This window comes from Oncorhynchus clarkii, chromosome 5, assembly GCF_045791955.1.
Source record: "Oncorhynchus clarkii lewisi isolate Uvic-CL-2024 chromosome 5, UVic_Ocla_1.0, whole genome shotgun sequence".
Lineage (NCBI taxonomy): Eukaryota > Metazoa > Chordata > Actinopteri > Salmoniformes > Salmonidae > Oncorhynchus > Oncorhynchus clarkii.
Window position 1 is genome coordinate 72,340,030 of NC_092151.1, and position 24,644 is coordinate 72,364,673.

At 43.8% G+C, this 24,644-nt stretch overlaps 2 protein-coding genes across 5 annotated transcripts in view; one reads left to right on the forward strand and one right to left on the reverse strand.

Annotated features, from left to right (window-relative positions):
• LOC139409344 (coiled-coil and C2 domain containing 2A) overlaps window positions 1-2,241 on the forward strand; it is a 32,031-nt gene extending 29,790 nt beyond the window's left edge. For 2 of the 4 annotated variants that reach the window (XM_071154351.1, XM_071154349.1), the window contains one exon: window positions 1,527-2,241. In XM_071154351.1, the coding sequence (XP_071010452.1) occupies window positions 1,527-1,715 (189 nt within the window). In that variant the 3' untranslated portion in view covers window positions 1,716-2,241. The remainder of the gene's footprint in view (window positions 1-1,526) is intronic. The other 2 variants (XM_071154350.1, XM_071154348.1) reach the window with 1 other exon arrangement.
• LOC139409347 (F-box/LRR-repeat protein 5) lies at window positions 1,769-19,258 on the reverse strand. Its single transcript, XM_071154363.1, has 11 exons — window positions 19,076-19,258; window positions 17,041-17,256; window positions 13,252-13,347; window positions 6,660-6,855; window positions 6,043-6,225; window positions 5,750-5,875; window positions 5,434-5,582; window positions 5,187-5,269; window positions 4,356-5,075; window positions 4,087-4,235; window positions 1,769-3,397 (listed from the first exon to the last, which is right to left on the reverse strand). Exons 1-11 carry the CDS (start codon window positions 19,157-19,159, stop codon window positions 3,321-3,323), a joined length of 2,079 nt encoding a protein of 692 aa, XP_071010464.1. The 5' UTR covers window positions 19,160-19,258; the 3' UTR covers window positions 1,769-3,320.
• Between the last annotated feature and the right edge of the window lie 5,386 nt (window positions 19,259-24,644).

Genomic DNA, 24,644 nt, shown 5'->3' on the forward strand with positions numbered 1-24,644 from the left:
CAGGGGAGAGGACAGTCTATGGCTGGGAGGGACAGGGGAGAGGATAGTCTATGGCTGGGAGGGACAGGACAGTCTGGGGCTGGGAGGGACAGGTGAGAGGACAGTCTATGGCTGGGAGGGACAGGGGAGAGGACAGTCTGGGGCTGGGAGGGACAGGACAGTCTGGGGCTGGGAGGGACAGGACAGTCTGGGGCTGGGAGGGACAGGGGAGAGGACAGTCTGGGGCTGGGAGGGACAGGACAGTCTGGGGCTGGGAGGGACAGGACAGTCTGGGGCTGGGAGGGACAGGACAGTCTGGGGCTGGGAGGGACAGGACAGTCTGGGGCTGGGAGGGACAGGACAGTCTGGGGCTGGGAGGGACAGGGGAGAGGACAGTCTGGGGCTGGGAGGGACAGGACAGTCTGGGGCTGGGAGGGACAGGACAGTCTGGGGCTGGGAGGGACAGGGGAGAGGACAGTCTATGGCTGGGAGGGACAGGGGAATGACGTAGTAGTCCTGACATGGAGCGGTCCATAAAACATCCAGTTCTTCAGATGAAATTATGAGCATTGCCTTTTGATGGTTATGGCACTGACATTTGTTATAATTAGGGGAGTTCTTCAGCCTCCCAGAATGTTAGCTCTACGGAAAGAAACGAGCACCGTCTAGAGTTACAGAGTTTACTAGGGGACTACAGGGTGAGTCTGGTCTGGGAGGGACAGGGGAGAGGACAGTCTATGGCTGGGAGGGACAGGGGAGAGGACAGTCTATGGCTGGGAGGGGCAGGGGAGAGGACAGTCTATGGCTGGGAGGGACAGGGGAGAGGATAGTCTATGGCTGGGAGGGACAGGACAGTCTGGGGCTGGGAGGGACAGGGGAGAGGACAGTCTATGGCTGGGAGGGACAGGGGAGAGGACAGTCTATGGCTGGGAGGGACAGGGGAGAGGACAGTCTGGGGCTGGGAGGGACAGGGGAGAGGACAGTCTGGGGCTGGGAGGGACAGGACAGTCTGGGGCTGGGAGGGACAGGACAGTCTGGGGCTGGGAGGGACAGGACAGTCTGGGGCTGGGAGGGACAGGACAGTCTGGGGCTGGGAGGGACAGGACAGTCTGGGGCTGGGAGGGACAGGACAGTCTGGGGCTGGGAGGGACAGGACAGTCTGGGGCTGGGAGGGACAGGACAGTCTGGGGCTGGGAGGGACAGGGGAGAGGACAGTCTGGGGCTGGGAGGGACAGGACAGTCTGGGGCTGGGAGGGACAGGACAGTCTGGGGCTGGGAGGGACAGGGGAGAGGACAGTCTATGGCTGGGAGGGACAGGGGAATGACGTAGTAGTCCTGATATGGAGCGGTCCATAAAACATCCAGTTCTTCAGATGAAATTATGAGCATTGCCTTTTGATGGTTATGGCACTGACATTTGTTATAATTAGGGGAGTTCTTCAGCCTCCCAGAATGTTAGCTCTACGGAAAGAAACGGTTGATACATGACTGGATTTCCTTGGCTGTGGAACAGCCTCACTGACGGTCTCTATTTCCTCCTTTAACAGATTTCAGGATTCCCCCTGCATCTTCCATTCTCAGAGGTCCGGCCCATTATCGAGGCAGTCTACAGTACAGGCGTCCACAACGTGGAGGCATCCAATGTGGAGTTTGCCCTGGCAGTTCATGTCCATTCCTACCCTAACAATGTCCTGTCTGTCTGGGTTTACCTGGCCTCACTCATCCGCACACGATAACTCCATTGCAGAGGTATAGACATGCTTGTTTTTCATAAATGCACTTTACAATATTGTTTACCTGTATCTTTATGAAGAAACGTTTAGAGCACAACTCCCTTTTAGACTACAGTACATATACATGCACAGGAATAATTCAATATTAAACTGATTATAGCAGTAGGCTGATTATGCAATAGTCATCTAAACACCCAACTTATCTTAATCGGCATAATGTCAAAATCAAAGCAAGCATACACCGATTAAAACATGTAAACAAACACCTTAACTTGCATTCCAACATTTTAATCAAATTATATTCATCTGACTATCCACAATAATCACATTGTGTGCATGTAACCGTAATCTATTGATTTGGTATTGTCATTTAGTCTTGTATTTGAGTGTGATAGCTCTGGATGACACCGAGTTGGGTTTGTTTACCATTCCTATGGAATCACAATTAACTGTAGCTACCAAATCTGACAGTCTTGTGTTATGTGCAGTGTAATAACAGATTTTATCATAAACTTTAAACAAAATACCACATTTGTTTGAATCCTTTACCGCATACATACTGTATTTCACTTTAAATCCAATATACGTTTATTGTTCATAACCAATAGAACTTCTCATGCAGATTGTTTGAACAAGCAAATAATGGGTCTCCAGAAGTTGTGCTATGTATAAAGACCAGCACTCAGTGGATCAGAGTAGTTGCTATTTCTCAAATCTGCTCCATTGTCATTCAACTGTATGTCTAGATCATTTTGTGAAGTAACTGGGAGAGCTTATGTGAATTTCAGTGCCCTTACCATTGATTCATTACACAATGACAAAGGGAAAATATTATCACAATCCAATGTTTCTAGCCACAAAGGAGAAAGATAAGAAGCATTATGAATGTAATTTTAGAGGTTGAAATCCAACATTTGGAATAAGGGTATTTATTACCTGCAGACAAATACCACCATAACTCTATACCTGAAATGCCTGCCCACATCTGAGGCAATTCTAACAGTGATCTGGCCACCTGTCATCTCTAGAAGTGACATGATCAGTGTTCTCCAGGACTGTGCAGTTTTCTTCAGATTCTTAAGTCACTGATGTTACACACCATCTGCCACCGTGTGAATCACCACTCCCAACATGTATCATGTGAAGAGAACTCACATCTCAACATTGAATTATCTGATGTTTCTAACTTCAATAAATCAACCAATTAAGACTTACAGCAATCAGAGATCTAAAACAAGGAAGTAGGAGCAGAGGTGGTGGACCTAGTCAAAAACTACAGGATACCTGGTTCAATTCACTACAGAAACAACAAGTACTTGGTCACGTATAACATCTGCTTTTTTGCAACTCAAATTAAAATGTTAAAGGAACACTTTCTCAATAAGGAACTAGAATTTACATTTGCAGATACTTCATACATCCAACACCCATATTTTTCTAAAGGATTACTTCCTAAAAACAGATGGAAATGTCACAAGTTTATTTTTGTATATCTACAAACTATTTTAAGTGACAAAGTACAGAGATTGGTTTATTCCCAGGTGATTAAAGTGCAGATGAGGAACCTTTTGGGGGGGGGGGGGGGGGGTTGTGGAGCTGGGTCAAAGGTCACTCTCCAGAGCGGCAGCACACCCTGAAGCCACACTGCAGGTTCTGGCAGCCGCTGGCCGTGTCAGCGTGAGGACCTGCAGAGTAACAGAACCGTTAGACCAGTCACTCATACAGTGGGCCAGTTACTACTGTCCTTAAGAGGGGTCTCACACTTGCCAAGATAATCAGCAATCAAACGGTTGACGTGTATCCTTCAAACAGCAAGCATAACATCAGTTTGTTGTTCACCAATGTCAAAGCTTGCTAATAAGAGCTGCCCTCTTCCGATTGACTGTTGACCAATGTGGAGTCTCCTTATTTCATAGAAAATGACTGGTAGCTAGGTTGGTGATTTATCTCGCCTAGTGTGAGTCCCCAGTAATGTGGACGTGTACCTATTGCCAAGTTGGACTTCTGTCCACGCTCTTGGTTCAGAAACAATGTTAAATGGTTTACACTAATACTATGGCGTTAAGCATTAAGTTGTAGTGTACACTGAATGCGTTTCTCTGACTACCTTAAAGCCCACTTACCTTCCACCTCATAAGATCAGCAGGGCTGTTACATAAGGAACTTACACTGGGAAACGAGCTGTACAGGTGAGATTCGGAACATTCATACTGGAATACAATCCACCACCAAAAGTCATCCATACAACTCGATATGATACATAATGCTCTTCCTACACATTTGTGCAACATTCAAGTGTATAACATTGCATAACTTAGTTCTATTTTTTGAGAGGTTATTTTCCCCTAATGTTGTAAACTAATGTGTACATTACCGTTGATGTTGTCGCAGTAGTAGAAGTGTTCATCATTGAGGGCAGGACAGGCTGACACCAGCTCCTGTAGCCCCACCTCAGTGATGAGGAGACATCCAGACAGGTTCAGATGCTCCAGGTGAGGAAGCCCTCCACGCTGAGACAGTGCCCTGAAACACACACATAGAATTTATGTCCATAATACACACTCATTCCCTACTCAAAATCTATGTTAAAGCAATGTTTACATAGGTGGAATACATAATACAGAGGGGTCATAAGCAGTTTACCTCAAGCCCAGGTCTGTGACCTGATAGCATCCAGACAGGCTGAGGAACCTTAGTGAGCGCCGACCGTCTGACTGATCAGTTCTGTTGTCACACTCCAGGCACAACTGGCCCCCAGAGGAGCATTTAGTCCGAAACTCTGCCCCTGCACTGCCCCTGGTGGTGTGAGACTCATACTGCAGCCCTCCTAAAGTCCTCAGGGCCGTCTCACCAGTGCAGCAGGTGGAATGGCCACAGCCGGCCTCCCCAAGCCCATACTGCTGCTGCCTGTAGGAGGTGCTAAAGCAAGTCTTGAAGCCCCCCCTCCTTCTCCTACAGCAACACGACAATCCCCCTGGCTGAGTCTCCACAAAGCCCCGCACCTCAGGGGTAGACACTCCCCTGCGTCGGTTCCACTCCGCAGCATCCTCGATGTCAGCCAGCTCCAAGGGGTCCAGGACCCAGACCCTGGTGGGGCTGCAGGGGGCTCTGCCCAGTCTCCCTGGCCACTGCTTGAAGATCAGGACCTGCCGGCTGTGCCCAGTCGGACGGAGGCTGCGCTTGTCGAGCAGACTGATAGGAGAAGGAGGGCTCTTCAGAAGCTTGGCTTGTCGGTCAGAGCAGGTGGGAGATGCCAGGTCCCCAAGACCCAGGGACAGCTTCTTCAGAGTGCGGTCAGTGATCTTCTCACAGCCTGAAAGGTCTAGGTGCTCCAGAGAGAGACATGCCCACAGAGATGACCAACTGACAGGCAGAAGAGAAAAATATATAATTAGAAAAGACAGACAAAATTATTTTAATAGTACATCACACCATGTAGTGTTCAGCATTATTGGTGTGGCACGGATGACATACCTGTCAAAGGCAGAGTCTGTGACATCAGTCTGAGTGAGGTCCAGGTGAGTGAGATTAGGACAGAGACTGAGGATCTGACGCACCTGCATCAGCAGACACCCATATACATACAGATCATTAACCTACACTCTGCCATGTATAATCTATTCATTCTCAAACATCCTTCATTCATATGCACCCAGTGTTTCTCAAGGCTCTGCTTTATTGATGTTCTAGGCATATGATCATGAATATTCCTGGTCCATACCATCTTACTGGAGACCGTAGAGCTGTAGGCCAGAACGATGGACCTGACAGAGGAACCCACAGCTGGCAGAAGGTTCTGGATCATTCCATTCAGTAGCTTCTTCTCCCTCTGAGCAGCACTTATAGCCAAGGAGTCTTCACAAGATGCATCTAGACAAGGGAGAATGTGGATAGAAAATAGGACAATTTTCTAGAAGTCATATCCAAACAGTTCACCCAAATCTGTAAACACATGTGTCACTTCAATCAAACTATGCATTCACTTTATTGTATCAGATGTACTCCTGACAAATACATTAGACTGACTGGTAACTCACCAGACTCATCCACATCTGCATCCTCATCCCACTCCTGGTAGGCCTTGCCCTCATCCTGCAGACTTTTCACCCACTCCTCATCCGGCTCCTGGTTCAGATCATCTGGGGGACCGCGATAGTAATCCCCTGGGAAACAGACACAGAAGGCACACGCTCAAAATACAAACTCAGCAACTGTTTTCTTAATGAGAACGGTGTCAAAGGATTGTATTGGTATGGCGGTTTTTCTAGTGTTGACTGCATTCCCATTGGAGGTGATAAAAGTATAAAAAGGTAAAGGTTGATCTTTGTACCTCTGGCCCAGCGTACAGGGTAGAGGTGTCTCCACAGAGAGCCGGTCTTGGCCAGGTCAGACCAGGCAGAGCACACCTGGCCACAGTGACACAGGTCCTCAGGGCCCAGGTAGCGGAACAGACACAGCAGGACCTCTGTGGGCAGCTGGGAGATGTGGGCGGAGCACAGCTCTTTCTCCAATTCTGAGGAATGATAATAAGCAGAGTTTTATAGTGTTCACACTGAATTTAAGTACAGTTCTTATAAGAGTTTAGAAGTGACATGCTTCTCTACAGTTTACGGTAAATATAGACATCCAAGAATCATTGTTAGACCGCAGCAAACAGTGGGAAATGAGGCAGCAGCATTGTGATTCAGTGGTCCGTAAAAATGTTTTTGGTAAGGGTTAGAGCCACGCCTCAAAGGAACATTTGGTTATGGGAAATTTGTGGTCAGTATTCATTTCCTAAACAAGTACTGACCACATCCTCCAATTCAGCATAGTTATGAGGAAGTTGGGATGTATGTTCTTGAAAGATATTAGGTAAAAGGATTGTGTAGGGAAAGATAGATAGTACACATCTTTGTGATATCTACCCTAACTAAGAAAGATAATGAAGGGGTCTGTCTGACTCACCATCATCAGTCTTCTCATGGTCAGCATACTTGAAGGCCTTGTGCAGCTCCTCTGCCTGGCTCCACAGACTGAGCCCCTTCAGCACCTCTGCTGCACAGTTCCATCGCTGCTGGCTACTGTGCTGCGCTATCACCTGCTTCTTGATGTCTTTCAGCTCCTCATAAGTGAAGTACTGCATCAGCATGGGCTGGAACACCTGGATATACACATTCACTTGCATTACACACAAGCACATGCAAAACAATGCATTACTATAGAAAATACAGAAAGACCCACAGTTCTGAACATGTTATACTTGCTGGTAGGGCTGTGGAGGGCATTACATTTTTTCCAGACAGTTATTGCCATGCAAAAAACTACCTGTTCACGGTAATTTACTGTTTATTAACATAAACACGTTTTGCATCTCCAGGCCTCCACGAATACAAGCTGCATAAAAGCCACTGATGCGTGCCTTTGGAAAATCTATAAAAGTCTAATAAAATCAATTTACACTGGACAAAAATAAACAACATGTAACAAAAAAAATATTTTACTGAGTTACAGTTCATATAAAGGAAACCAGTCAATTGAAATAAACAACTTGGGACTTAATCTATGATTTCACGACTGGGAATACAGAAATGCATCGGTTGGTCACAGATACCTTAAAGAAAAAGGTACAGGCATGGATCAGAAAACCGGTCAGTATCTGGTGAGACTACAATCTGCCTCATGCAGGTGACATGTCCTTCGCATAGAGTTGATCAGGCTGTTGATAGTGGCCTGTGGAATGTTGTCCCACTCCACTTCAATGGCTGTGCAAAATTGCTGGATATTGGCGGGACCTGAAACACGCTGTCGTACACACTGATCCAGAGCATCCCACACATGCTCAATGGGTGACATGCCTGGTGAGTATGCAGGCCATGAAATAACATTTTCAGATTCCAGGAATTGTGTACAGAGCCTTGCGACAAGGGGCTGTGCATTATCATGCTGAAACATGAGGCACTCTGTTCACAACATTGACACCAGAAACCGCTCGCCCACACGATGCCACTGCCATCTGCCTAGTACAGTTGAAATCGGGATTCATCCGTGAAGAGCACACTTCTCCAGCGTGCCAGTGGCCATCCAAGGTGAGCATTTGCCCACATTAAGTCAGTTATGACGCCGAACTGCAGTCAGGTTGAAACCTTGGTGAGGACGACAAGCACGCAAATGAGCTCACCTGAGATGGTTTCTGACAGTTTGTGCAGAAATTTTTCAGTTGTGCATACCCAGTTTCATCATAAGCCAGATGTGAAGGTCTTGGACTGGCGTGGTTACACGTCGTCTGAGGTTTGGAGGTCAGTTAGACATATTGCCAAATTCTCTAAAACAATTTGAGGCGGCTTATGGTAGAGAATTTAACATTTAATTCTCTGGCAACAGCTCTGGTAGACAATCCTGCAGTCGGCATGCCAATTGCATACTCCCTCAAAACTTGAGATACCCGTGGCATGTTGTGTGACAAAACTGCACATTTTAGAGTGGCCTTTTATTGTCCCCAGCCCAAGGTGCCCCTCTGTAATGATCATGCTGTTTAATAAGCTTCTTGATATGCCACACCTGTCAGGTGGATTAATTATCTTGGCAAAGGTGAAATGCTCACTAACAGGGATGTAAACAAGTATGTGGCTAAAATTTGAGAGAAATAAGCTTCATGTGCATACAAGAAAAAAATTAGGCTCATGAAAGATGGGACCAGCAATGCATTTTGTCTACTTTGCAATATTTTTTTTACTTAAAGCTAAACTGTAAACTAGGTGTTAAATACTTACTATGATGACTACTGAATTCACGATCATGTTTGGTACAGAGTTGGGACGTTTTTGTTCAGTATAATATACACCATATTTTAGTCAGGCCTAAAGAAAAATGATGATATGAAGAAAATGTATTTCAGAAAAACAGAATGAGTTGGCCTACTGTATGTTATCTGGCTATGATCCATGCCATAGGCTTGTTCATTTAGCTGCCATTATTTTATATGATTTTATAATAAGAAGAATATAATTGAACTTAGCTGAATAAAATATAAATTATATTTTTCCCATTCCGGAGCGAGTGAAGTGGCCATGTGGAGCGTAAAAGTGATAATTTAGAGTTATTTGGCAACTTTAGTTGGGAATAATACAAACCTTAGAATGTCTTAGAAATCAAAACATATATGGCCTGCATGACGCGACTATAAGCTATTGATGATTTGAGAAAGCTTGCACTCGTATTACTTAGAACGTATTTGGTGTCGTTTACTCTGCTCCAAACAGGCAGAGAAATAATATTGTAATCTAACAACACCTGTTGGTCACATAATACTCACTAAGTCAAGTGTCTTCCACAGATCTGACATCGCCTTTCCCTCCTGATCACCCAGTAAACATCAGTTGAGTTTTTTTTTCACGTCCTCCACATCCACTTTGCTATCGACATCATTACAGTGTTCAGAGTTTGTTATAACCAATTTATTGATGCGATTATGATAGGCTATAGGTCAGGCCCTATTGGTCACATGCATGCGATGAATACATGTTTCACGTAAAGAAAGCAAGGGCTGAGGGAATAGGGAAATGAGGGATTTCCAAAAACTAAATGGCTGAAGTGATGTTGCAGCTTCAGCACAGACAGCAAAATAAATACTTGCTGTGATGTGGTGCCTTTTCACTGCAGTAGGGGGGACAGTCACACAGGCAATCGCTGTTTGTTTAACACAGTGTGATTGAGCTCCCGATTAATTTTGTGTGTCTTAATTATTTAACCAAACAGTGTGCTTAAAGCATCAGACAAGCTCAGTGCATATGTAGGTGATTTTATTCAAACACATAGGGTGTCTATATATGAAAAAATAAGTTTCAACATTTCGACCAATCGATTGGTCTAAAGCACAGGACGACTCTCGGTCGACCAAGATTTTGTTTCGTCGGGGACAGCCCTGTTAAGAACACATTTCACTCCACACATCAACCACTGTTTCTGCACCGCCCTATGGGACTCCCGATCACGGCCGGTTGTGACACAGCCCAGGATCAAACCCGGGTCTGTAGTGACGCCTCTAGCACTGAGATGCAGTGCCTTAGACTGCTGCGCCACTCGGGAGGCCCTGACAGGTAATATTCTAATATTCCACCCAAACTCTGTATGCCATGGGCTCTCCAACCCTGTTCCTGCAACCCTGTGCTTAATTTAGGAACCAAGTGAAATCTGTTCGGGAACATCAATAGTAAAATGTTTTCGCAACAAAACATTTCACTAAACTCTTGACAGCCCCTCTGCGAGCTCAAGAAAGGAATAAAGGAGAGAGCGGAGATGGAAACTCACAGTGGTGAGATTCTGCATAGCTAACGGTAATGTGTCACCCGATTAATTATAAAAAGTCCTATTACTAGGCTATTCAAAAATCAAATTCACTATAATTGTAGGCTAACTTTAAGTCACCCTGCACAATCAATGAACCAACAGCATTGCCTAGGGCTATATGTTCTCTACCTGAATCATGGACAGAGATTTGGGAGCGTAGCATTAGGTAACCAGTCCATCCAGTATACATAATAATACAGTCCACAGATTTGTTTAATTTTGTAGTATAGGCTAGACCAATTATGTGCCAAAGACATCTTTTCTGATTTATGTTTCTATGCAATGTGTAATAGGAGGTAGGTTATGTATTGTATAACGGCACAATCATAACTTTAATTAATTGTTTTTCAGGCTTGGGCTCAAAAGCCTACACATAAACTGTAATATGCTTATGTTTGTCTTGAATGAATCATCACCTTAGAAAGCCATGTCCATTTTGTTGTGTTAGGCTTTGAAACAACATCCACAATGACCATGTTTTACACTCAGTTTCAACCTGCTGTTGAACTTTTCTTCAAATTGATCGCCACAGTGACGTGAGTTTTAAAGCACAATACTATTTTGATGATAAGTGTCTGATGTGATTTTTGAATGCATTTGCATTGATGTCAGAGTGGCTAGAGGGACAATAGAGCCCTGAGTACCAGGCCATTAGGACCTGATGGTCATTAGCAAGTTGGGTACTACCAAAGCATGTCCGTGACTCAATGGTCATATGGAATTTTACTGCGGTCATGACTAATGACTGTCAGTGTGGTGGTAATACGGTCACTGCAACAGCCCTACTTGAAGGTATCCATTCATGGATTTTACACTGGATATACACTACTGTTCAAAAGGTTGGGGTCACTTAGAAATGTCCTTGTTTTTTGAATAAAAAATAAATCAATTGTCCATTAAAATAGCATCAAATTGATCAGAAATACCGTGTAGACATTGTTAATGTCAGCTTCATTAAAAATAACCGCAAAGCACCAGTCTCAACGTCAACAAACCTCAGACTGGCCAATAAAAATAAAATATTAAGATGCGCAAAAGAACACAGACACTGGACAGAGGAACTCTGCCTAGAAGGCCAGCATCCCGGAGTCGCCTCTTCACTGTTGACGTTGAGACTGGTGTTTTGCGGGTACTATTTAATGAAGCTGCCAGTTGAGGACATGTGAGGCGTCCGTTTCTCAAACTAGACACTCTAAAGTACAGTACTTGTCCTTTAGCTCAGTTGTGCACTGGGGCCTCCCACTCCTCTTTCTATTCTGGTCAGAGCCAGTTTGCGCTGTTCTGTGAAGGGAGTAGTACACAACGTTGTACGAAATCTTCAGTTCCTTGGCAATTTCTCGCATGGAATAGCCTTAATTTCTCAGAACAAGAATAGACTGACGAGTTTCAGAAGAAAGTTATTTGTTTCTGGCCATTTTGAGCCCGTAATCGAACCCACAAAATTCTGTTGCTCCAGATACTCAACTAGTCTAAAGAAGGCCAGTTTCATTGCTTCTTTAATCAGGACAACAGTTTTCAGCTGTGCTAACATAATTGCAAAAGGGTTTTCTAATGATCAGTTAGCCTTTTAAAATGATAAACTTGGATTAGCTAACACGTGCCATTGGAACACAGGAGTGATGGTTGCTGATAATGGGCCTCTGTACGCCTATGTAGATATTCCATTTTTTTTTTAATCAGCCGTTTCCAGCTACAATAGTCATTTACAACATTAACAATGTCTACACTGTATTTCTGATCAAGTTGTTATTTTAAAATTGACAATTTTTTTAATTTTCTTTCAAAAGCAAAGACATTTCTAAGTGAACCCAAACTTTTGAATGGTAGTGTAACAAATATGTACACTGCTCAAAAAAATAAAGGGAACACTTAAACAACACAATGTAACTCCAAGTCAATCACACTTCTGTGAAATCAAACTGTCCACTTAGGAAGCAACACTGATTGACAATCAATTTCACATGCTGTTGTGCAAATGGAATAGACAACAGGTGGAAATTATAGGCAATTAGCAAGACACCCCCAATAAAGGAGTGGTTCTGCAGGTGGTGACCACAGACCACTTCTCAGTTCCTATGCTTCCTGGCTGATGTTTTGGTCACTTTTGAATGCTGGTGGTGCTTTCACTCTAGTGGTAGCATGAGACGGAGTCTACAACCCACACAAGTGGCTCAGGTCAGGTAAGAAAAGAGAGTATGGGGAACACAGGAAAACAAAATCATGGATCTCATCAAATAAATATGGTTATTGCAGGACATTTGGCATTTGCCAGAGAACACCAAGATTGGCAAATTCACCACTGGTGCCCTGTGCTCTTCACAGATGAAAGCAGGTTCACACTGAGCACATGTGACAGATGTGACAGAGTCTGGAGACGCCGTGGAGAACGTTCTGCTGCCTGCAACATCCTCCAACGTGACCGGTTTGGCGGTGGGTCAGTTGTGGTGTGGGGTGGCATTTCTTTGGGGGGCCGCACAGCCCTCCATGTGCTCGCCAGAGGTAGCCTGACTGCCATTAGGTACCAAGATGAGATCCTCAGACCCCTTGTGAGACCATATGCTGGTGCGGTTGGCCCTGGGTTCCTCCTAATGCAAGACAATGCTAGACCTCATGTGGCTGGAGTGTGTCAGCAGTTCCTGCAAGAGGAAGGCATTGATGCTATGGACTGGCCCGCCCGTTCCCCAGACCTGAATCCAATTGAGCACATCTGGGACATCATGTCTTGCTCCATGCACCACAGACTGTCCATGAGTTGGTGGATGCTTTAGTCCAGGTCTGGGAGGAGATCCCTCAGGAGACCATCCGCCTCCTCATCAGGAGCATGCCCAGGCGTTGTAGGGAGGTCATACAGGCACGTGGAGGCCACACACACTACTGAGCCTCATTTTGACTTGTTTTAAGGACATTACATCAAAGTTGGATCAGCCTGTAGTGTGGTTTTCCACTTTAATTTTGAGTGTGACTCCAAATCCAGACCTCCATGGGTTGATACATTTGATTTCCATTGATAATTTGTGTGATTTTGTTGTCAGTACATTCAAATATGTAAAGAAAAAAGTATTTAATAAGAATATTTCATTCATTCAGATCTAGGATGTGTTATTTTAGTGTTCCCTTTATTTTTTGAGCAGTGTATTAATACTGTACACAGAAAGTCCTACATCAGAATACCCTACATATAAATGACTTGTAGATTATTATTATATCATACCTCTTCCTCCTCCTTCATATGGGGTAAGAAGTCCTGTGTGAATGCCTCAAGTCTTTCCTTCAGCTGCTGGGCATAGTTGAGCTGCTCATTTTCACTCTGCAAATATATCAAACATTACACATCAGACACAAACAACTGACTGTCATTCACTCCCCCTAAGAATGCCAGCAATCCTCCACTTCTGCCAAATCAATACTGTCAAACATACAAGAGTCAACAGACCAGCAAAACACTCAAATACTTACCCTTGCAGGATAAGAAAATAAACATCTTTGAGGCTAAACTTGAAATACCCTCGATTTAACTGAGCAATGTTTTCCTCCAATTCATGCATTTCATCAACAAATCTGTACTCTCTAAACCAAAAAGCATTCTAATAGCATTTACAAAAAATGTAACAAAGTCTTGTTTATGAGGTTTAATTAAAACATTCTTTCCTCTCCTAGTTGAAGACTAAATCCCCCCCCAAATGCAACAAAAAGCGTTTGAATTAGGCTACCTCTCTAAAAACATATTTTTCTGTCTATAAACGATGTTCACAGGCCCATTTAATGCATGTTCTGCTTGGCGCTCTCTACAAGCTACAAAATAAAGTACCTCCTAAGACCAAACATATATATCATAATTGTATACAAGCAACATAATGCCAAGAACTCAAAAGATCTCTCAATTATTTTATTTCTGTTCAAAATGCATGCATCTACCATAGAATTGCTAACCATTTCTCTTTTCTGAATTGAGGCATATTGTTCCATTGTGTGTTGCGTTTAGAAACGCCAGTTTCACTAAAGTAAAAAAGTGTTTAAAAGGTTACCAGGAAACCAAGACCTTCTTTAACCAGACTGTTGTCATTGTAGTACATGGGCTTGCTCCTACCTAAATGTCTCTGATTTGGTCTTGCCGTACATACCTACACGTACGCTACGGTCACAAGACGCAGGCCTTTAACTGTCCCTAGAATTTCTAAGCAAACAGCTGGAGGCAGGGCTTTCTCCTATAGAACTCCATTTTTATGGAATGGTCTGCCTACCCATGTGAGAGACGCAGACTCGGTCTCAACTTTTAAGTCTTTATTGAAGACTCATCTCTTCAGTAGGTCCTATGATTGAGTGTAAACTGGCCCAGGAGTGTGAAGTTGAACGGAAAGGCTCTGGAGCGACGAACCTCCCTTGCTGTCTCTGCCTGGCCGGTTCCCCTCTCTCCACTGGGATTCTATGCCTCTAACCCTATTAGAGGGGCTGAGTCACTGGCTTACTGGTGCTCTTCCATGCCGTCCCTAGGAGGGGTGCATCACTGACGTGATCTTCCTGTCTGGGTTGGCGCCCCCCCTTGGGTTGTGCCGTGGCGGAGATCTTTGTGGGTTATTCTCAGCCTTGTCTCAGGATGGTAAGTTGGTGGTTGAAGATATCCCTCTAGTGGTGTGGGGTAGAGGTCAACCGATTACGATTTTTCAACGCAGATACCGATTATTGGAGGACCAAAAAAAAGGCGATACCGATTAAAATCGGTCAATTTTTTTAAAATTTGATTTGTAATAATGACAATTACAACAATACTGAATGAACACTTATTTTAACCTAATATGATACATCAATAAAAATCAATTTAGCCTCAAATAAATAATGAAACATGTTCAATTTGGTTTAAATAATGCAAAAACAAAGTGTTAGAGAAGAAAGTAAAAGTGCAATATGTGCAATGTAAGAAAGCTAACTTTTAAGTTCCTTGCTCAGAACATGAGAACATATGAAAGCTGGTGGTTCCTTTTAACATGAGTCTTCAATATTCCCAGGTAAGAAATGTTAGGTTGTAGTTATTATAGGAATATTTTTCTCTCATATACCTTTGACTATTGGATGTTCTTATAGGCACTATAGTATTGCCAGTGTAACAGTATAGCTTCCATCCCTCTCCTCGCCGCTACCTGGGCTCGAACCAGGAACACATCGACAACAGCCACCCTCGAAGCAGCGTTACCCATGCAGAGCAAGGAGAACAACTACTCCAAGTCTCAGAGCGAGTGACGTTTGAAATGCTATTAGCGCACACCCCGCTAACTAGCTAGCCATTTCACATCGGTTACACCAGCCTAATCTCGGGAGTTGATAGGCTTGAAGTCATAAACAGCTCAATGCTTGAAGCACAGGGAAGAGCTGCTGGCAAAACGCACAAAAGTGCTGTTTGAATGAACGCTTACGAGCCTGCTGGTGCCTACCATCGCTCAATCAGACTGCTCTATCAAATCATAGACTTAATTATAACATAATAATACACAGAAATACGAGCCTTTGGTAATTAATAAGGTCGAATCCAGAAACTATCATTTCGAAAACAAAACGTTTATTCTTTCAGTGAAATACAGAACCGTTACGTATTTTATCCCTAAGTCTAAATATTGCTGCACAACCTTTAATGTTATGTCATAATTACGTAAAATTCTGGCATATTAGTTCGCAATGAGCCAGGCGGCCCAAACTGTTGAATATACCCCGACTCTGCGTGCAATGAACGCAAGAGAAGTGACACAATTTGGTGGTTAGGTGGTTAGAGCGTTGAACTAGTTAACAGCAAGGTTGCAAGATTGAATCTGTCGTTCTGCCCCTGAACAAGGCAGTTAACCCACCGTTCCTAGGCTGTCCTTGAACGTACTCTTAACCGACTTGCATCGTTAAATAAAGTAGTAAAACAAATATGTTAAAACAAAACAGGAAAAATCGGCGTCCAAAAAAAGCGATTTCCGATTGTTATGAAAACTTGAAATCGGCCATTCCGAGTAATCGGTCGACCTCTAGCGTGGGGGCTGTGCTTTGGCAAAGTGGGTGGGGTTATATCCTGCCTGGTTGGCCCTGTCCGGGGGTATCGTCGGACAGGTCCACAGTGTCTCCTGACCCCTCCTGTCTCAGCCTCCAGTATTTATGCTGCAGTAGTTTATGGGTCAGGAGGCTAGGGTCAGTCTGTTATATCTAGAATATTTCTCCTGTCTTGTCCTGTGTGAATTTAAGTATGCTCTCTAATTCTTTCTTTCTCTCTCTCAGAGGACCTGAGCCCTAGGACCATGCCTCAGGACTACCTGGCCTGATGACTCCTTGCTGTCCCCAGTCCACCTGGCCTTGCTGCTGCTCCAGTTTCAACTGTTCTGCCTGCGGCTATGGAACCCTGACCTGTTCACCGGACGTGCTACCTGTCCCAGACCTGTTGTTTTCAACTCTCTAGAGACAGCAGGAGCGGTAGAGATACTCTCAATGATCGACTATGAAAAGCCAACTGACATTTACTCCCTGAGGTGCTGACCTGTTGTACCCTCGGCAACCACTGTGATTATTTTTATTATTATTTGACCCTGCTGGTCATCTATGAACATTTGAACATCTTGGCCATGTTCTGTTATAATCTCCACCCGGCACAGCCAGAAGAGGACTGGCCACCCCTCATAGCCTGGTTCCTCTCTAGGTTTCTTCCTAGGTTCTGGACTTTCTAGGGAGTTTTTCCTAGCCACTGTGCTTCATCACCTGCATTGCTTGCTGTTTGGGGTTTTAGGCTGGGTTTCTGTACAGCACTTTGAGATATCAGCTGATGCACGAAGGGCTATATAAATACATTTGATTTGTAATATTACATGCATGTCTGTAGGATGATTCACTACAGTGACAGTCTACCATTTCATAAAAAGCATGACTCAATGGGACACAACACAAAGCCTCAAGGGCAACAGGGATTATTTGAGAGCCTTTTTCATAAATGTCATTATGTTAGTGTCAGTGCTTCTGCTGATATCATTATTGGAGTCACCTTAACGCTTCTCAGCCCTTTCTCAAACAGGGATAACATCTCTGAGAGCTTGTTGTCGGAGTGTACATTATACACATTGCAGCTGCGCTGCTGCAACAGGCCGATGATGTACTCATTCTCAATCTGTTCATGCATCTTGAACTCCTTGAAGGTAGCACACAGCGACTGAAGAAATGAGCGGAAGTCATTGTTGTTGGAGAAGTTGGTCTGTGACAGCTGTGGTAGAATGGAGAAAAATAACATGTCAAAGTTACTCAGATAACAAAAGTATAAAGCTGTGTGTTGCTAATTAACAAAGTGTGTGTATGTGTGTACTGTAATATAATAATTTAGTGGGTACTTATTTTTGTCCTATTTAATACATATACAAGTGTGTATAAATGCTCATGGGTGAATTGGATATGTTTTTTTTTTGCATATCCCAACTCTCCTTGAGACACCCTCAGACAGGGTCTGCCATTATCAGCTGCGACCCAGGAGCAATTAGATTTAAGTGCCTTGCTCAAGGGCACAGTGGGAGATTTTTTTTTACCTTGTCTCAGGGATTCGAACTAGCAACCTTTTGGTTACTGGCCCAATGTTCTAACCACTAGGCAGCCTACCACCTTTGTGTGTGTGTAAACTACAATATATTTATCTTGCGGACCTGAACACATAAGCAACATAATTGTGAACATGCCTGTATGAGAGGAACTTGGGCCAAAACAAGCCCCATAAATGGAGGACAGGTTGTGAGGAAGGATCGGTATTCACCAATTTCATTGTGTTTTGCTCATGCCAAGTTACGTGACATTAGGTAAAAGCTTGGGGGAAAATACAGTTAGCCACGGTACTGCGTAGTAAGTAGCTGGCTAGCAGGGTTGGGGAGAACCAATAATTGCTATATACGCTAGATGACTAACAGGGGGCGCTGTTTTGAAGCGTCACATCTCCATTTTGGCACTCCCCCCAGTGTAATTTTTATAAAGCTATAGAAGTGCATTTATTAACATATACAGTTGTTGTTGTCACATGTATTCTATTACAGATGCATAGTTAATAAATACTAAATTAATCATTATGTGAGCTAAATATGAGAAAATAAACATTTTCCCTAAAGTATATTTTTTTGGAAAGCTATGTTACTGTACCCATGATAAACAAAATACATGTAATTTTGCCCTTAAAACATTTAATTGAAATACTGTAGAATTCCATTCATTCCTTCTGGGGAGTGCCAATATGGCCGACGGTGGCGTCAAAGCTTATTACGTGCCATAGCAAGCATTAGCAATCCAGGGTTTTTATACATCACTGGGAGTAACATGTAATCAATCACAAACAAACGAACTATAATCAGTTATATTAGCAGCAAAAATACTGTAATCAAATTAGATACTTTGAAAAACGAAATAGTACTTAATAGATTACTTTTAAAAATCCAGAAAGGATGTGTGAGAAAAAAAATACATTATGACACCTTTATGTTGACATTCAATTCACCATTGAAAAAAAGCGCAAATGTATGTTTGTTCCACCTGAGCGAGGCTCACCACAGTCCAGACTAAATGCGTTTGATTGATCATTTTAGTCTTCTTCTAATGCCTCTTACGGGAAAAGTAAATCATATTAAATTACTGAGTTTGGGTATTCCAAAAATACCGTTACTGGTTACAATTTTGGACAGGTAACTAACGTTGGTAGCCAACTGTAACAGATTACACTAGAAGGTAATCTCCAACCCTGCTAGCACAACGTGTTGCATAACAACGTGACTCGCAAACTTCAGACTGGTTAATCCACGTAACTAACTAGCTAGAACTGTTTGCTATACAAGTTGGCAAAAGTATCATGTCATTGAAGTTGCTAGCCAGCTAACATGCTAGTTGAGACATTTCCCAACTAACGTTAGCCAGCGACGGACATAACAACTATGCCAAAAACACAACACCCATTTCTCCGACTAGCCAGCTAACCACTGCGTAACAAATAACAGGCAGCATGCTAGCTACATAGCTTACGTTATTTGGGCAAATTCATATTGCTTTATACAGACCTTCTCACAGTAAAGTCCCACCAACTGTTTCATTCGCCAGTGTGGCCCAGTGAAAACATCCACCTCGTCGGGAAAAGGAGCCATCTTCACTCCATAGAAACTAATCAGCACTGACTTGAGTTGCTTCTTGCGTCGCGTATTAGATGCTAACTGGTTAGCTTAGCATTGGGGAAGTGATAATGGGCATGCGCACTCCTGTTTCTCCACGTACCAGACAGCGGGCGTCACAGACACCGGGAATCTTTAACTTCAGTTGATCCTCCTCAACACTTAACGCCACTCCAGTTACAGTGTTTTCGGAAAATATTTAGACCTCTTCACCTTTTCCACATATTGTTACATTACAGCCTTATTCTAAAATATATGTTTTTTAAATGGTACAAATGTATTAAAAATAAAACACGGAAATACCTTATTTACATAAGTATACAGACCCTTTGCTATGAGACTCGAAATTGAGCTCAGGTGCATCCTGTTTCCATTGATCATGTAGATGATTCTACAACTTTGGAATCCACTTGTTCAAATTCAATTGATTGGACATGATTTGGGAAGGCACACACCTGTCTATATACGGTCCCATAGTTGACAGTGTATGTCATAGCAAAAACCAAGCCATGAGGTAGAAGGCATTGTCAGTCGAACTCTGAGACAGGATTGTGTCGAGGCACAGATCTGGGGAAAGGAAACCAAAAAATGTCTTCACCATTGAAGATACCCAAGAACACAGTGGCCTCCTAAATGGAAGAAGTTTGGAACCACCAAGACTCTACCTAGAGCCACCTGGCCAAACTGAGCAATTGAGGGAGATGGGCCTTTGTCAGGGAGGTGACCAAGAACCCGATGGTCACTCTGACAGAGCTCTAGAGTTCATTTGTGGAAATGGGAGATCCTTTGGGAATTTATGGTAGAGTGCCTCGACGGAAGCCACTCCTCAGTAAAAGGCACATGACAGCCCACTTGGAGTTTGCCAAAAGGCACATAAAGCACTCTCGAACCACGAGAAACAAGATTATCTGGTCTGATGAAACCAAGATTGAACTCTTTGGCCTGAATGCCAAGCACCACATTTGGAGGAAACCAGGCACCACTCATCACCTGGCCAACATGCTATGGGGATGTTTTTCAGCAGCAGGGACTGGGAGACTAGTCAAGATTGAGGGAAAGATGAACAGAGCAAAGTACACAGAGATCCATTTTGAAAACCTGCTCAGGACCTCAGACTGGGGCGAAGGTTCACAGGACAACGACCAACAGGACAACGACCATAAGCACACAGCTAAGACAACGCAGAAGTGGCTTCGGGACAAGTCTCTGAATATCCTTGATTGGCCCAACCAGAGCCTGGACTTGAACCCAACCTAACATCTCTGGAGAGACCTGAAAATAGCTGTGCAGCGACACTCCCCATCCAACCTGACAGAACTTGAGCGGATTTGCAGAGAAGAATGGGAGAAATTCCCAAAATACAGGTGTACCAAGCTTGTAGCATCATACCCAAGTAGACTTGAGGCTGTAATCGCTGCCAAAGGTGCTTCAAAAAAGTACTGAGTAAAGGGTCTGAAAATCTGGGTCCCCAGATCCTCAAAAAGTTCTACAGCTGCCTCATCGAGAGCATCGTGACCGGTTGCATCACCGCCTGGTATGGCAACTGCTCGGCATCCGACCGTAAGGAGCTACAGAGGGTAGTGCGTACGGCCCAATACAACACTGGGACCAAACTTCCTGCCATCCAGGGCCTATATACTAGGTGGTGTCAGAGGAAGGCCCAAAACAGTATCTAAGACTCCAATCACCCATGTCATAGACTGTTCTCTCTGCTACTGCTTGGCAAGCGGTACCGGAGCGCCAAGTCGAGGTCCAAAAGGCTCTTTAACAGTTTCTACCCCCAAGCTATAAAACTGCTGAACAATGAATCTAATGGCCACCAAGCCTATTTTATTGATCCCCCTTCCCCTTTGTTTTTACACACTGCTGCTACTCACTGTTTATTATCTATGCGTAGTCGCTTTACCACAACTTACATGTACAAACTACCTCGACTAACGTGTACCCCCGCATATTGAGTCGGTACCAGTACCCCCTGTATATAGCCTCGTTATTGTTATGGAATTTTATTGTGTTACTTTTTACTTTAGTTTATTTAGTAAATATTTTCTTAACTCTATTTCTTGAACTCCATTGTTGGTTCAGGGCTTATAAGTAAGCATTTCACAACAAGGTCTACACCTGTTGGATTCCGCATGTGACAAATAAAAATTGATTTGATTTGAAAACGTATGTAAATGTAATATTTACATTTATTTTAAAAACATTTTCTAACATTTAAAAACATCTGGTTTTGCCTTGTCATTATGGGGTATTGTGTGTAGATTGATGAGGGAAATAAACTATTTAATCCATTCTAGAATAAGGCTGTAACGTAACAAAATGTGGAAAAAGTCAAGGGGTCTGATTACTTTCCAAATCCACGTAACACTCCTTTCAACTGCGCCCTACTCCGGAGAGGAAAGCAAGTCACATTTCTTGTCCCCAGTCGTGTGGTGCGGAGCGCACACCCTCTCTGGACAGCAGAAACGCAAAAAATCTACACAATTCCACTTCAGGTGACTTTCACCAACCCAACATTCCCCAACCTCTTCACCATCCAAACTGACACCACATATGGATCTGCCAGAAGGCAAGAATCCATTCTCTCCAAAGATCTCACTCCCACTGGGCCAGACTCATCTTTGTCATCATCAGGACGAGGCTCAAACACCTGCCACCGCAGTTAATTCATCCTCACTCTCGTCATGTTCAGTTTCCTTCTGTGACTCTTCCAAAAGCTCTGTGTGATCCACCACTCCATATTCACTCAAACCATGTTCCATTTTTCTCCTTTTGGTCCTGTCCAACCATCTTCCCCTTCATCAGATCTTCCAGAAGGCTTGTGCGTTCCCCATTCCATATTTACTTATAAACTCAGCAAAAAAACAAACGTCCTCACACTGTCAACAACGTTTATTTTCAGCAAACCTAACATGTGTAAATATTTGTATGAACATGAGATTCAACAACTAAGAAATGAACTGAACAAGTTCCACAGACATGTGACTAACATAAATGGGGGGGTCAAAATCAAAAGTAACAGTCAGTATCTGGTGTGGCCACCAGCTGCATTAAGTACTGCAGTGCATCTCCTCCTGATGGACTGCACCAGATTTGCCAGTTCTTGAGATGTTACCCTACTCTTCCACCAAGGAACCTGCAAGTTCCCGGACATTTCTGTGGGGAATAGCCCTCACCCTCCGATCCAACAGGTCCCAGACGTGCTCAATGGGATTGAAATCCGGGCTCTTCGCTCGCCATGGCAGAGCACTGACATTCCTGTCTTGCAGGAAATCATGCACAGAACGAGCAGTATGGCTGGTGGCATTGTCATGCTGGAGGGTCATGTCAGGATGAGCCTGCAGGAAGGGTACCACATGAGGGAGGAGGATGTCTTCCCTGTAACGCACAGCATTGAGATTATCTGCAATGACAACAAGCTCAGTCCAAAGATGCTGTGACACACCGCCCCAGACCATGACGTACCCTCCACCTCCAAATCGATCCCGCTCCAGAGTACAGGCCTCGGTGTAACGCTCATTCCTTCGACCATAAATGCGAATCTGACCATCACCCCTAGTGAGACAAAACCGCGACTCGTCAGTGAAGAGCACTTTTTGCCAGTCCTGTCTGGTCCAGCGATGGTGGGTTTGTGCCCATAGGAGACGTTGTTGCCGGTGATGTCTGGTGATTGCCGGTGATGTCTGGTAAAGACCTGCCTTACATACAACAGGCCTACAAGCCCTCAGTCCAGCCTCTCTCAGCCTGTTGCGGACAGTCTGAGCACTGATGGAGGGCTTGTGCATTCCTGGTGTAACTCTGGCAGTTGTTGTTGCCGTCCTGTACCTGTCCCGCAGGTGTGATGTTCGGATGTACCGATCCTGTGCAGGTGTTGTTACACGTGGTCTGCCACTGCGAGGATGATCAGCTGTCCGTCCTGTCTCGTTGTAGCGCTGTCTTAGGCGTCTCACAATACGGACATTGCAATTAATGTCCCTGGCCACATCTGCAGTCCTCATGCCTCCTTGCAGCATGCCTAAGGCATGTTCACACAGATGAGCAGGGACCCTGGGCATCTTTCTTTTGGTGTTTTTCAGAGTCAGTAGAAAGGCCTCTTTAGTGTCCTAAGTTTTCATAAATGTGACCTCAATTGCCTACCGTCTGTAAGCTGTTAGTGTCTTAATGACCGTTCCACAGGTGCATGTTCATTAATTGTTTATGGTTCATTGAACAATCATGGGAAACAGTGTTTAAACCCTTTACAATGAAGATCTGTGAAGTTATATGGATTTTTACGAATTATCTTTGAAAGACAGGGTCCTGAAAATGGGACGTTTCTTTTTTTGCTGAGTTTATGTTCCACCTTTCTCCTTTTTTTCCTGTCCGCCATCTTAACCCCACCTCATGGACACCTGTGACAGTCGGTGGTGTTGGAAACCAAAATATATTTTTGTTGTGCATCATTCTTTGCATCTTATAAATGAACTACACTGCATTGGACATTGGTTTGTTAGTTTTCACTTTTGTTGACAAAGAGTGTAATGTTTAATGTGAGCCATTTGTGGAAGATCCTCCTCAACTATTTGTGGGAGGTGTTGGGATTTTCATGTTACCGTAAACCATGGACTACTACCGGTCTAGCGTGTGAGATGCTGGGATTTTCATGTTACTGTATATCATGGACTACTACCGGTCTAGTGTGTGAGATGCTGGGATTTTCATGTTACTGTACATCATGGACTACTACCGGTCTAGCGTGTGAGATGCTGGGATTTTCATGTTCTGTATATCATGGACTACTACCGGTCTAGCGTGTGAGATGCTGGGATTTTCATGTTACTGTATTTTTTAAAATTATTATTTACCTTTATTTTACTAGGCAAGTCAGTTAAGAACAAATTCTTATTTTCAATGACGGCCTAGGAACAGTGGGTTAACTGCCTGTTCATGGGCAGAACGACAAGTTCTGAACCTTGTCAGGGGTTTGAACTTGCAACCTTCTGGTTACTAGTCCAACACTCTAACCAATAGGCTACCCTGCTGCCCCAATCATGGACTACTACCGGTCTAGTGTGTGAGATGCTGGGATTTTCATGTTACTGTGAGTTGCCTAATATATCATCAGTTCTCAACAACTCTGTACCACATTGGAAGATATCTGTTTTATAAATAGATTAAGACTTATAATCAATGTTGTATAAGTCTGACAATATAGGCCTAATAAATCCTTCCAAATATTACATTTTCTTTTAAAGGACTACTACCGGTCTAGCGTGTGAGATGCTGGGATTTTCATGTTACTGTATATCATGGACTTCTACCGGTCTAGCGTGTGAGATGCTGGGATTTTCATGTTACTGTATATCATGGACTACTACCGGTCTAGCGTGTGAGATGCTGGGATTTTCATTTTCATGTTACTGTATATCATGGACAATATAGGCCTAATAAATCCTTCCAAATATTACATTTTCTTTTA